The sequence below is a fragment of the Bolinopsis microptera genome, chromosome 11, assembly GCF_026151205.1.
Source record: "Bolinopsis microptera isolate Bmic1 chromosome 11, MBARI_Bmic_1.0, whole genome shotgun sequence".
NCBI classification, from domain to species: Eukaryota; Metazoa; Ctenophora; class Tentaculata; order Lobata; family Bolinopsidae; genus Bolinopsis; species Bolinopsis microptera.
In genome coordinates, this window is record NC_087082.1 from 19096729 (window position 1) to 19110123 (window position 13395).

The 13395-nt window shown below is 38.1% G+C and overlaps 1 protein-coding gene across 1 annotated transcript; it reads left to right on the plus strand.

The window, feature by feature from the left end:
• On the plus strand, positions 1–6519 carry LOC134823733 (uncharacterized). Its single transcript, XM_063835267.1, has 10 exons — positions 1–306; positions 1953–2070; positions 2328–2703; positions 2930–3310; positions 3625–3736; positions 3989–4124; positions 4379–4547; positions 5288–5402; positions 5840–5969; positions 6310–6519. The coding sequence occupies exons 3-10, from the start codon at positions 2616–2618 to the stop codon at positions 6517–6519; spliced, it is 1341 nt and encodes a 446-aa protein (XP_063691337.1). The 5' UTR covers positions 1–306; positions 1953–2070; positions 2328–2615.
• Positions 6520–13395: the final 6876 nt, after the last annotated feature.

Here is a 13395-nt window from a genome sequence, read left to right on the forward strand (position 1 = left end):
AGACTGGCATAAGTAAGAATTGTGAGCTAAAGATGATCTCTGTGATAAAGCCCGTGGTATGGTTGACTGTTCTCTGCTGTCTTATACCAAGAGGAATGTCACTATCAGAAGACTCGACCGACTGCGAAATAGCAACTTCAAGTGTTTCGATAACTTGTGGGCTAATAACGTTTTTTACTGCACTCGGTACTATCTCGGCATGCGCAGCAACTGCTGGTGCTGCTTGCGGCACACTCGTGGCTATTGGCGCAGTGGCATCACTTTGTGGAACTTCAGTAGGGCTACAAGGCTGCCCCAGTGGAGATGGTCAGTAATTTTCTGAATTATTATGGAATATTGATCACATCATTCTTTTACTAAGCTATTTTTAAAACGTATTAAATGTTCAGTCGACTTTGATATCCCTGCAAATCACCATTCCAAAAACCCGTAATTTTAAGGGGGCATACCCCAAATCTGTCCAGACCAAATGACCTCATAGGCAGTTCAGTGACCTTCAAGCGCACCGTTTCCACACCAAAAAAAATTATTTTGAGAATTCCCATTTTTGTAATCGAGCATTTCCTGGTTAAGAGTGCAATGTTCGGAAAAAATTATTTTGTGGTTGAGACGCTATAAGTTAATCATTTCTTGCGGTATCGGGTTGAAATTTTGCTCGCCGTTTATTCACATCTATTTCAAGGTGTGTGTAAAATCTTGATATCGTATCTAAAAAGGCTGGTGTGTTATGAATTTTTAAAGTCAAAAAGCTAAAATTGTCCTTTTCAGGCTTATTTTAACAAAAAGACAGTCAGGGAAGATCGGATTGATTTGATGCTTGACATCAAATTGTTCTCTGAATTCTGGCGCAGTTTTTGATGCCCTCAAAAATGGTTTTACTCATTCAGCTTCAGATCTATTGGACCTCAAAGCCAAACAACAAATTTAGGCACATTTTTCGTTTTCAATATTTACTGATTTTTCTAACATTTTGATAGGAATGTGCTAGTGACTTTTTGAAGGGTGCAAAATAACCGCAACTAGCACATTTATATATGAGTTATGAACAACAAAACACCCTAAAATGCTTCCCTTTGAAGTTATGGGAGAAAATGTGATTTTTTATCTGCAAAGCCAAAAAATCACATTTTCTCCCATAACTTCAAAGGGAAGCATTTTAGGGTGTTTTGTTGTTCATAACTCATATATAAATGTGCTAGTTGCGGTTATTTTGCACCCTTCAAAAAGTCACTAGCACATTCCTATCAAAATGTTAGAAAAATCAGTAAATATTGAAAACGAAAAATGTGCCTAAATTTGTTGTTTGGCTTTGAGGTCCAATAGATCTGAAGCTGAATGAGTAAAACCATTTTTGAGGGCATCAAAAACTGCGCCAGAATTCAGAGAACAATTTGATGTCAAGCATCAAATCAATCCGATCTTCCCTGACTGTCTTTTTGTTAAAATAAGCCTGAAAAGGACAATTTTAGCTTTTTGACTTTAAAAATTCATAACACACCAGCCTTTTTAGATACGATATCAAGATTTTACACACACCTTGAAATAGATGTGAATAAACGGCGAGCAAAATTTCAACCCGATACCGCAAGAAATGATTAACTTATAGCGTCTCAACCACAAAATAATTTTTTCCGAACATTGCACTCTTAACCAGGAAATGCTCGATTACAAAAATGGGAATTCTCAAAATAATTTTTTTTGGTGTGGAAACGGTGCGCTAGAAGGTCACTGAACTGCCTATGAGGTCATTTGGTCTGGACGGCACAAACCACTGTTTTGGGGTATGCCCCCTTAATATAACCTGAACACGGTGCACACACTCCTTTCTAGCTTGCAAATGTTGATCCCGATTAATCATGGTCCTAGTCAAATTTTACACCCCAGGGCCCAGTCGATCACTTGGTCACAGTTATTAAACCTATCCTGTTCATTGTTCAATTAATTTTACTCAGATATGGAGGAAGTTATTCAGCTTCTTGAAACAATCAGAGAAGATATAGAGGACTTGAGCAGCGACGTTGACTTGAACTTTTACACTGCACAATATGAAGGCGATATAGAGGACATCCGGTTAGTAAAAAGTATTTATAGTGGTAAAAATTCGCCTAGTTTTTAGGAGGAATGTTTGGCTTATTTTGATTTTTACTTGTGATATTACAAACACTAATTGGCATCATTCCATTTATCTTATAATGAGAAATTTTCATTAGAAATAGCTCTTGTAGACCGTCCACCATTGATTGCAAAATCGAATTATCGATGTTCACACAAACTCTTTAGAATACTTATGCTACCCTACGACAACACTAACCCAATAAAAAATGCAGGAACGCAGGAAGGTCATACAGAGATAATGTGCTAAATACAATTGTTGACGGCCGACTAACAGATTCGTATTTTACGAATACTTGGATGGAAAAAATGAGGACAGAATACAGTATGGAGAATTCATTGTATGAGATTGGTGATATGATTAAGGGAGAAGAAGAAGGCCTGAATCGTAAAGCATCCATTTACGATATAGCAAGAGAGTATGACCTTTGTAGTTACAGCCTTTACCGGTACGTTCAAAGTCTCATCATGGAGGGTACAAGCCTCACTTCATCTTCTTGCACATGGAGACACAAGAGATTCCCGAGGACAGAGAGGAGAGTTATCAGGATATGCTTCTTGAAAACGAAAGGATGTATCAATTATATTGCCGTAAGTGTTCTGGTACACCCTTCTCTTTGTTCTAAAAAATGAATAAGGTTAATTCATCGATATCCATGGCCATGCTATATTACTGATTCATTGTTAACAAGATTCCTTGATTGAAAGCCTAGTACTACAAGCTTACGAATGTTTTTTATAAGAGCTTGATGATTGCTTTCCTTAACCTAAGAACATCAATAATACCAAATGTATATGAAGACAGATCAATCTACAGTTAACAACGTCGCCATCGAAAGTTTCCGTATCGAGATATCTACCAGAGCATATGCAAACACGGGAGGAAACCTCAGAATTGGAGTTAGGCAAGGAGAAAATAGCTGTGAAACAGTTGAAGAAACATTCGTGGAACCAGAGGAAGGGGAAGAAATGACAGAAGATAACAAAGCAAAGTTTGGCTCTTGCCGCAACAAATGGTTCCAGCCCAACTTCAATAAGCATCCCCTAGAAATCAGAGTCCTGTCCGATTCTGGGGACGATGCCTATATAAACAGAGCAGCGATCAAGATTGGGGGAGTCTGGAGGGAATGGGTCTCAGTAGACGTTAAAGTAAATAGGCATGGGGAAGGAGCAGAGTGGCGAGCTGTTATTGATCCAGGTATTATAGTTTAGAAATCTATCTGTGTCTCAGGCCGGCTAAATTTCATGTGGCATTTTATCAGTTTCAATTGATCAGTTTACACAGATACTATTAACTATTATATCATTTTAGCTGTATAATTGATACGCAAAAGGCAACACCCATTTTTGCAAGCTTTCATCATTTTTCGAAATTGATTTCTAAGAGAGGAGAATTGGATTATAAGGCCAATATAGTGATGGCCCTTTATAACTAATAGATGAGACGAACTATCTTTGATGTTGAATGATGATTGTGTAGTACTTCTGAAATATAAAGATTTCCTTTTTCAGTCGATCCTATAGATATTTCCAACTGTTTGGTTTCTCAAAGCTCCACAAGGAGTCTTGGTGGAGAAGCAGAGCGAGCCATTGACGGAAATACGAATGGATATTTCGACAATGGGTGAGTGACATTAGTTTTGACACAGTGAATGGTTGAAACATATTGTTGTTCTATTCTGCATTCCCAACCTCGAGACAACCAAGAAGACCGTGATTTTAAATTTCAGTAAATTTCAACCTTCAAGTTCCTCCTTTTTGCTTTTTTGCATGTAAGTCTGCGCATTGGCGCTGAGTCACACATATTATACAATATGTTGAACTCATTACTAATACTTCACCATGACTGGATTCACAGTTGGAATTTATCTTTCAGGTCATGTACACATACAAGTACAACAAGTTCAGGCCCCCAATGGTGGAAGGTCGACCTAGCAGCAGATTACAAAGTTTTCAAGGTAGTAATCTACAACAGAATGGACTGTTGTGGAGACAGACTTATTGGAGCTCAGGTTGGTCATAACTCATATACAAGTAAATTATTGATAGTCGGATTTCATGTCATAAGGCAGACTGTACAAACTAATAAGCACGTGCAGTTCAGACAAGGAAGGCTCAGAAAATGTGGACAAGTTTTATAACAAAAAGTAGCCAGTTGCTTATTTTGATTATGTAAATATTTGAAGGGATGGGTCCTTTTGTGTACATTTGTTAAATTACTTGACACGTTTTGCAATTTTAAGATATTTTCATTTAATATCATCAGGTATTTGCTTTGTCTGGACAAGCTGAGAAACAATGTGGTGAAACATTAACTTATAATCGAGATCATGTAGAGTTTGATTGCGACTATGTCATCGCAGATCAGATCAGAGTAGACCTTCCGGATGGGATGTTAACTCTTTGCGAGGTTGAAGTCTACGGTGGTGAAATGCGTAAGTGAGATAATAAACACACTTTTAGCTTGATAATTCTGTTACTTAAAACCTACTAGAAAGCTGTTTGCTGGTCAAAAGTATAAGCCCGCCTATTATATTATAAAATTTCATTACATTTTCGTAGTTAAAACGATGCGAAAGTATGAACTCGCGCCATCTAAGGGGGGGGGGGGGGGGGGGGGGGGGGGGGGGGGGGGGGGGGGGGGGGGGGCGCAAAATCATCGTTTGAATGTGGGAAAATTTTGAAAAACTTAACTGAGGTACTAGCAAAACTGCGCCAACAGGCAACGTTATGCCACTGAAGTGCGACCTTAATCATTTGGCTTGGTGAGAGTTTTGTCGGCACTATACTGAAAAGAAAACCAGCCCCATATCTTTTACCGTTTTCTTGATTAAACCATTCGTAAATAACAGACAGACAGACAGACAGACAGACAGACACAGACAGACAGACAGACAGACAGACAGACAGACAGACAGACAGACAGACAGACAGACAGACAGACATTAATTGAGATTATTAGTGATCATTTACATTTCTAGAGCAGCTTTATTGTTCGCTGATATTTTAATGTAACACTAATTCTTTCACTGAATCTATCAAATATAAATTCATCAGTCGAAAAGTATTGGGAGTACTTTCATGGTTTGTACTATCGATCCAAATACTTACTATTAGGGATTTCAAATAAAAACAACATGATCACTGTCATCTCAAGACTTTATCCATCTTTCAGCAAAATATCATCGTATAGACTCTGATGACATGTGGGCCTCTCAAAGTAGTACCTACTCAAACGAATTGGCGGGAAGAGCAATTGATGGCAACACAGCTAATCGGAGAAGTCAAAAGTAAGTTACGCTTTGTAACTCTTCCAAGGATCGATTAAAATCGCCACTATTTCAGGGCGCTAAACTGATTCAGATTAGCACTCAACAATTCTTCAATATTTTTGCATGAAATTTTCAAAATAAAGGTCTATTTCAAAATAAAGGTCTATTTAAATTTGTATTTTGATGCTTATGCCATGTAAACATTTAAATCAGGCATTGGAAATGTTTCTTAGTTTTTAACTCTTTATTGGCTTTCAGCTCTTGCACTCATAGTCATACCTACAGACCAAACTACGGAGAGCGTGCCTGGTGGCAGGTATCTCTTGGAGCGACTAAACCTTTGCAATTCAACTGCAATAGTCAAGCCCCGGCCGTAGGCACGGGTTACACTAGTAGTATATATTGAACTCATTACTTCACTATGGCTGGATTCACAGTTAAAACTCATCTTCCAGCTCCTGCACACATACAGAAGGTTCAGGCTACCAATGGTGGAAGGTCGACCTAGCAGCAGATTACAAAGTGCACAAGGTCGTTATCTACAACAGAATGGACTGTTGTGAAGACCGACTTGATGGAGCTCAGGTTGGTCATAACTCATATACAAGTAAATTATAGAGCTAAGGTCAGTCCTGTATGCAATTGTACCATCGCTTTTTCAATTTTTTGTCACCTTCAATTTAATTTTCATATACACATTATAATATAATATATATTACTATTAGAGCAGACAGGTGTCAAAGAAGAACTGATGAAGCAAAGTTTTGCTCAAACATAGTTCCTTCTCAGTTTTTCCAGATACGATTATCTGTTATTCTAACAAATTTAAAGTTTCTAACAACAACACAGATATTTAATAAAGGTATTTAAGGGAACAAAATTATTGTAAGCTTATCAACTATATCAATAACACCAACATTTTAAGGTTGAAGCCTCTTATGGAAACAATTTGGTTAAATTGTGTGGTCAAATAGACTATGAAAGCAGAAAAGGCACTTACACCATCAAATGCGGGGATACAATCGCAGACAGGATTAGAATCATTCAATATGGCCAGTTCTTAACTCTTTGCGAGGTGGAAGTTTATGGTGAAAAAGGTAAACTAGAATTCAATCATCTTATCATTAAGCCGTAGTACATACATATTGCATTACTTTAAAACCGACTTTACACTGAAACCGTCACAGACGCGCGCGCAATTTTTGTTTATAGCCCTCCATTCATATATACTTATTTTTTAAAATGATTATTAATATCTGCAACTTTAATTTCAGTGAAGAATAAGCGATGTCGGGCTAAAATAACAGCATGGACGTAATATGAAAGTTAAAAACCAACGAAAGGGAATTTATTATTTGAGGTATTTGGGATTTATGTTCAGCATCATGCCTTGCATGGCGAAGATGAAATAGTCCCTGAACAATTTTAGAACTACAAGTACAAGTTTTTATAGCATGGTATGTAACTTTAAAAATGGGAAATTGTTTTTACTTTTGAGTTTAGGTAATTATTCATTTTTTTCTTATCCAAATTGAAGTTAGCGTGTAGAATATTAGAATGCTGATGTTTATAAACCATATAGTAAAAATTAACTTTTTATTAGAAACCATCCAAATTTTTAGTCGAGACTACTGGCCATTCCCCCACTTTTTGAAATTGAACAAACATTTTTTTCAACTTCTAACTCATCAAGAGCATGAGCCAAGCACTTTAAAATAAATGAACAAAATATCGAGAATAACCCGAATTCTGCTAATATTAAATATAAACCTGCTTTTATGTTTTCCCTAACCCTACAGCTTTCTTCATTTCACCTAACATACACTACCCATGTGCCTCAAGCTACGTTTTAAAAACAAGGATGGCGCCATGACAGAGAGCCACGCATAACGAAACTCAGAAGGTGACAGTAATTTCCGGTTCCAGCACCGAATTCTTGAAATTTTAAATGTACTTGGTAAACCCATATACCTCCAATATAAATACTAACAAACATGTCCAGCATACTATAAAACTTAATAAAAAAAGAAGATCTACTTAAGAATCTTGAACAAATTCAAGATCAAACAATATATCCACAGCTCAAACTAGCTACGACATACTTGATTGACGGTGTCAACCCCTCGAGAAATCGTTGATCTCTAGCGAAGCAAGACACGATCGAGATGGCTTCGAGAATGCGATGGTTCGAGAATGCGAAGTCAAATATGCTAGTATTGCGCACGCGTCGAAGTCCTCCAACATAACATACCGTGCTACATGAAAGATAATCCTATCCTCCTAATTCGCTGGAGTGGTATGTTCAGATGAATTGAACTGCAGTCTTAATGCCTGAAAACTATACTTATAATAGTATAGAGGGGGTAAAATAGTATATTGTGTATATAATTATAAGAGCGAAAAACGGTCCAATCGAGCCAGAATTGTGATTAACATTTTTTTGGATCCTAACAAGAACGGGAGCTCTTTCCATTCTGATCAAGAACATTATACTACTGAATAGATATTATAGATTGGTGTAAACTGTAAAACTGTTAACAATATGCAATTGAGTATGATTAATCACTTGCTATAGACAGAGTAATCACTTGCTACGTCACTCCTCGCGTCCGACAAGAGCGTTTCTCCTTCCTTAATATAATTATAGTAAATATAATGTTTGAAAGTGTAAAGGCCCAATTATCTGATTATCACCATGCCACCACGTGACATTTCCGTCCGCGATGTGAATGGACGATATAACGCGATGGGTGATTCCCAGCGGTTTCTTTGCGTTCGCGACTATTACCCGTTTTGCATGCCACTGTGTGGAAGTAGCTGTAAATCTTAACAAATCCTCTAAAGTACATGTCTAACCCTCGGAACATCGCAAGCTTAATCAGTTCTGGGGACTGTTCCTGGGTAAATTTTATGAGGTTTAGAAAGCTTTCCGTGCCGCGCTAAAATCGCCCCAAAATGGCTAAACCATGTGCACCGTCGAAGAATAACTTTGCGCAGGGAAAATGCGCAGGTCTACAATAACAGGTATAAGTTAATATTGATTTTCGACCTCCAACAGGATAGCCTAGTTTCCTAAGTAAGTAAGCAGGCGATTGGCTGTGTAGCTGAGGTTCAAATCCCTGTCTAGACATTAATTTGTTTTAACTGAAACCAAGTATTTCCAACAAAACTTTCTAGTGTTTGGTTAATATTGATTATTTAATTATATTAAAGTTCTAACTCTAGGATTAAGAAATTTCTAATTAGAAATGGCAAAGCATGCTTTAAGTATAATACGCAGAGCATCAATTTATTGATTATACTAGAATTTTTATAGAAATAGAACATTAGTCTGTCTCTGATTAATTTTAAATATATACAAGTAACAGACGCGACCAGTATTGCATCTTGCATCGATTAGTAATCAGTTCTGGAGTTCGTGTCGATATCAGCTATTACATAGATTTTAAATTGCTGGCTATACTGCAGATATGAATTAATGAGCAGTTTTTTATCATCTGATTTTGTCCGTTTTGGCTGGGGCCAGTTTTGCTAAGGATTCGTTTCTATCTGGTGTAAAACTTGTATGCTGCGAAAGAACAATTCTACTGAAGGCAAGAAAGATCTGGATTGTCTTTAAAGTGCCTCTCTCACGACAATTTTCCCTCTTACAGAGAGCATTACTAATACTTGATAGCTCTATTATATTTCTGCATGTCACGGGGAAAGGAATGGTCAAGACCTGCAAGAAATACAAACTTATATAGATATGACAATATACAAGATCGATGTTCTGGGATGAAGGGTGTTAACTAAGGAGCACTTCTTAGTTATCCATTGGTGCTAATTCCAGTCCACAACTGAACCAGAATTTACATAAAAGGAATATTTTTCTACTAATAATACGGTTTTGCGTAAAAATCAAATCTGAGACTTGGAGTGGCTAGTGCAGAATGGAAAGAAAATCTATAAGTTCATCTCAAACTTCCAAACTTACTTTGAAAAATACTGTTTTGAACTACACTTCAATCCCAGCCTCTCATCAATTTCTCAATGTGTTCATGCAGCTGGCGTGAGTTCGTGAAAATCTTCAATAATCACCCCGCCCCTCCAGAGTTTGCTTTATTTTAGGGTCCTCTAGAGCTTTAGAGGTTATCGAATATTCCAGATTATGTCTGCTTCGTTGTCTGGTACTTCCGGGGGTTGTAAAAACCAGAGAAATTGAACAGTTTCAAATACCAGAAAGAATGCTGAAGACTTTGAAAGTTCTGCCAAAAAAAGTTTATTTTCTGTACACAAAATCCGAATTTGTCTCTTATAGTGGCGATTTAGACAAAATTTACCTTCTTTTCGGACTAAACTTTGAAAACTGAATTGAAGTTTAAACGATACCTCTAAATGTATTAATGAATTAACAAATTTAATCATCAAAAGTCAAGTTATTGGTCGATTTTGGAAGCTTGGATATGCTAATAATTATTAATACACATTATAGCGCGGCTCGGTTATATTGCGCGCGGGCGTGGTCGCAGGGCGCTAGCGCAAAAATTGCTTACATTTTTTTTTTTTCCGTTCGCAGAAAGACATCGTGACTGACAAACATGTAGAAACTCACCCAGAACTTCCTAGCATATTCTTTAGGTTTAGGAGGGCGGGAAATACTTTGTATGCCAGGGTACTGATCCATTCTGTTGGTTTATCCCGCAAATCCGAATTTTATCCTAATAACACTCACAAAGGCCGTTTCCACACAATTTTTTTGCGCATTATAATAACATAAACCCGCCACGTACGGCAAAGGGTTTATATAACAGATCATTCCCCGCGCTAGCGGGATTATCTGAATAAACACATACGAGTGCGCGCAGCGCACGTAGTTTTGTGTTAATATGCAATCCCGAAGCGCCAGCTGAGGGATAACATTTTATTTAGGCCCTGAGCGGAATTGTTTATGGAATATTAATTATCTCCGGCGAATTTCGACAAGGGATTTATACTTTAGAAGAGAGTAACTCTACCTGTACTGTCCGGAAACACGGATTGGAAAGCAGTTCCATCAATCTGAATGACAAACCGATCTGTCATAGTGAGCAATAGCTTGAAACTTTAGCAGGAACAAGAGCTGGAAGAGAGCAACAAAACAATACTATTTTTAGGGCAACGGACAAGGTAGCTGGCAAGTCCCAACTTCTCTCACGCCACGCGTTGAGAAATTCCAAGATTAGCTAGCTTTGGGGCAACGTTCCCCCAGGAAATTTGGCGTGTAAAAGAAGTGACGGTTACGATTTTCTATCAACGTGGTGCGCTTTCGTGTCACGTGGTATAGACCGGCGATATGCATATTGGTGGCAAACGTGGTAGCCACGTTACGCGCCCACGTTGATTCGGGGCTTCTAACTGTTTCTACTATTATCGAGTTCTAATCAGCAGTATCATTGATTATTGTAAGTTCGGAGAATTCAATGATAAAAATCAGTTACGACTAAAAAGCGGGCCGGTTTATACAAATTTTTCCGGGGCGGGATGATATCACCTTGAGATGTTTTTATCTAACAGCGGGCCGGGCTGAGTGATAATATGATCCGCGTTCGAAATCCCCGGAGATATTTATAAACAGCTAGATCCTAAGTCGTTCTATAGTTAACTCACTAATTCAAAAGGGAGAGACTGATTGGAGAAGAATTGAAACCTTTGGTTTCTTCACAAGTAGAAGCACTAAGAAAAACCCAAGATTCCCATGATAGAGACTCAAGAAACAAACTTTGCAACGCAAATTAAAACATGCTGACAGCAAAATATATCTGAGAGGAACCACTGATCAACCAAGAACAAACCAGGGGTAAACATATTGGTAATGTCGAACTAGAAGGACCCACTGTTTACTACTATCTAAAGACCCTAAATTTGCGTTGCCTATAAAAATGTTCAACTACATTTTGTAACATGTACATTGGCAAAAATCTTATTGGCCATGTACATAAATGTACAAAAAAATCGAAAACCCTGGAAACGGATTGAGAAAATATTCCAAAACGTGTATAAAAAATGCTAACACTGCTAGTACATTATGCAAAAACAAAGCTCGGGCTAGGGTATCAGTGGCTAGGAACTAAGTGGCTAGGGTACAAAGACTGCAACAACTAAGGCAATTGTGGTCAGGATAAACTAAGTCCTTTCATCCCTCAATTATATTAAAGGCTGTAGTCATGTTGCAGTTAATACTAACAAATAAGCAATAGGAGTGTGTGGTGTTTACTTTATTGTGTGGCATTTGTGTGAAACAAAACACAATAAATTCAGTCATCAAACACTTCACTGTATATACAAAATATAGTTCATTCTGAATACTGTATAACAAATAACAAATCATTTGAGGTGTACATGGGTAGTCCGATAGACTTACAACCTGACATTAAGCAATCGGTGAACACAAGGGACCACATCATGACGTGTGGCCCTGCTGAACACAAGCTTTAGGATCAAGTTAGTTTCCCTTGAGAAGCTCCCTTTGTGTTATGATCCATCCGCAATACAGCTCTCTATTTTATATAGCTCTCAAGTCAAAAGTTGAACTATTACTGCTGTCTCCTGCATTTCAGACTAGTGGTAAACAGTGGTCACAGCTGAACCACTGAAGAAACAATTCAGCAGCCGGGTTGTCCAGGTGAAATTCTCTCCAAGTCCAGGTAACCCTTGCTGTAACAGTTGTGTTGTTTTTTTTTTGTGACGCTACTGCTAACTACTATTGCTCTGATAACTTCTGATACCTCTTTCTTCCTACACTACAAACCTCACATCACGATGTCAAACCATCGAGAATCTGGAGTGACAAGGATAAAGAGTGTCATCGGGAGACTGCTGAAGGATGCCCGACCCTATTTCGAAACGAGTACTCGACTGTATTGATCCTTCCCTGGATTCTACTGTCAAAATCTCTAAACTGGCCAAGGGTCAAACAGAGGCGAGCTAGACGCTCTGGGAAATTACCTTAATTTGCCTCTAGTTAGGCAGAGGATTAAAGAAGAAACTTTTCAAAGCTCACTGAGAGAAACTAGCTAAACGGATTGTGTACAGAGATCATTTCCTCTGTACCCTGCTGTTGTTCCGAGTGTTCAGAAGAGTACACATTGATGCCGGGCTTCCTGCCCAAATACAGATGTTGGAGTTGTCTTCAATGGGCTCACGACTGTAAAACTCACACCCCAAATGGAGCTTTACGAAAGTCTCCCAACCCAACTCAGGGTATGGTAAGTTATGCTCAACTGCATAGCAGTCACACAAAAACAAACAACATTGGGGAGTGTGACGAACCACCGACTGGTATGGGAACCCAGTCACACTAAGGAAATCAACCAGCTCGACCAGTACCAACACTTCGCAAGAAAAACCAGCACTAATCAGAACAACCGTGCTGCAAGTCTTGAAGTAGTGAAACACTGGTCTGAAGAGTTGGAGAAAATCAAGAAAGCACAGGAAAAGTCTGAGTTCCCAAAAATCCGATTTTTACTATTACTATATACTACATCTCGAGAGTAAACAATTATCAACTAATTCAAGATATCTCCGCTTCTGATTGGAGCTAAGGCGCTCATCTTGGGCATTTCATGTTCAGAATTATCATATTGAGGGGTAGAGCATAGTTTTAATTAAAGTCTACAGACTCCAGTGTGTTGAGTTTATTGGTCATATCCACATTTTTTTTTTAAACGCTCCTCGCGAGTAGCAATAGATGTACTTATTTCAAGATAACTCAGCTCTGATTGGAGTGTAAACTCTGCATATAATGCAATGAAATTGTCAGAATCACATAATTGGTGGGTAGAGCATGGTTTTAAAGTCTTCAGACATCAGGTTGTTGAGTAATAGTTCAGATCCCAATTTTTAATTAATTTACGCTCTCCGCGAGTAGCGATTGAATGCTACTGATATATCAGCTTCAATTGGAGCTAAGTGTTCATCTTGGAGGCATTGAAATGGTCAGAATTATCACATTGAGTGGGGTAAGGGGCATGGTTTTAAAGTCTTCGACTTC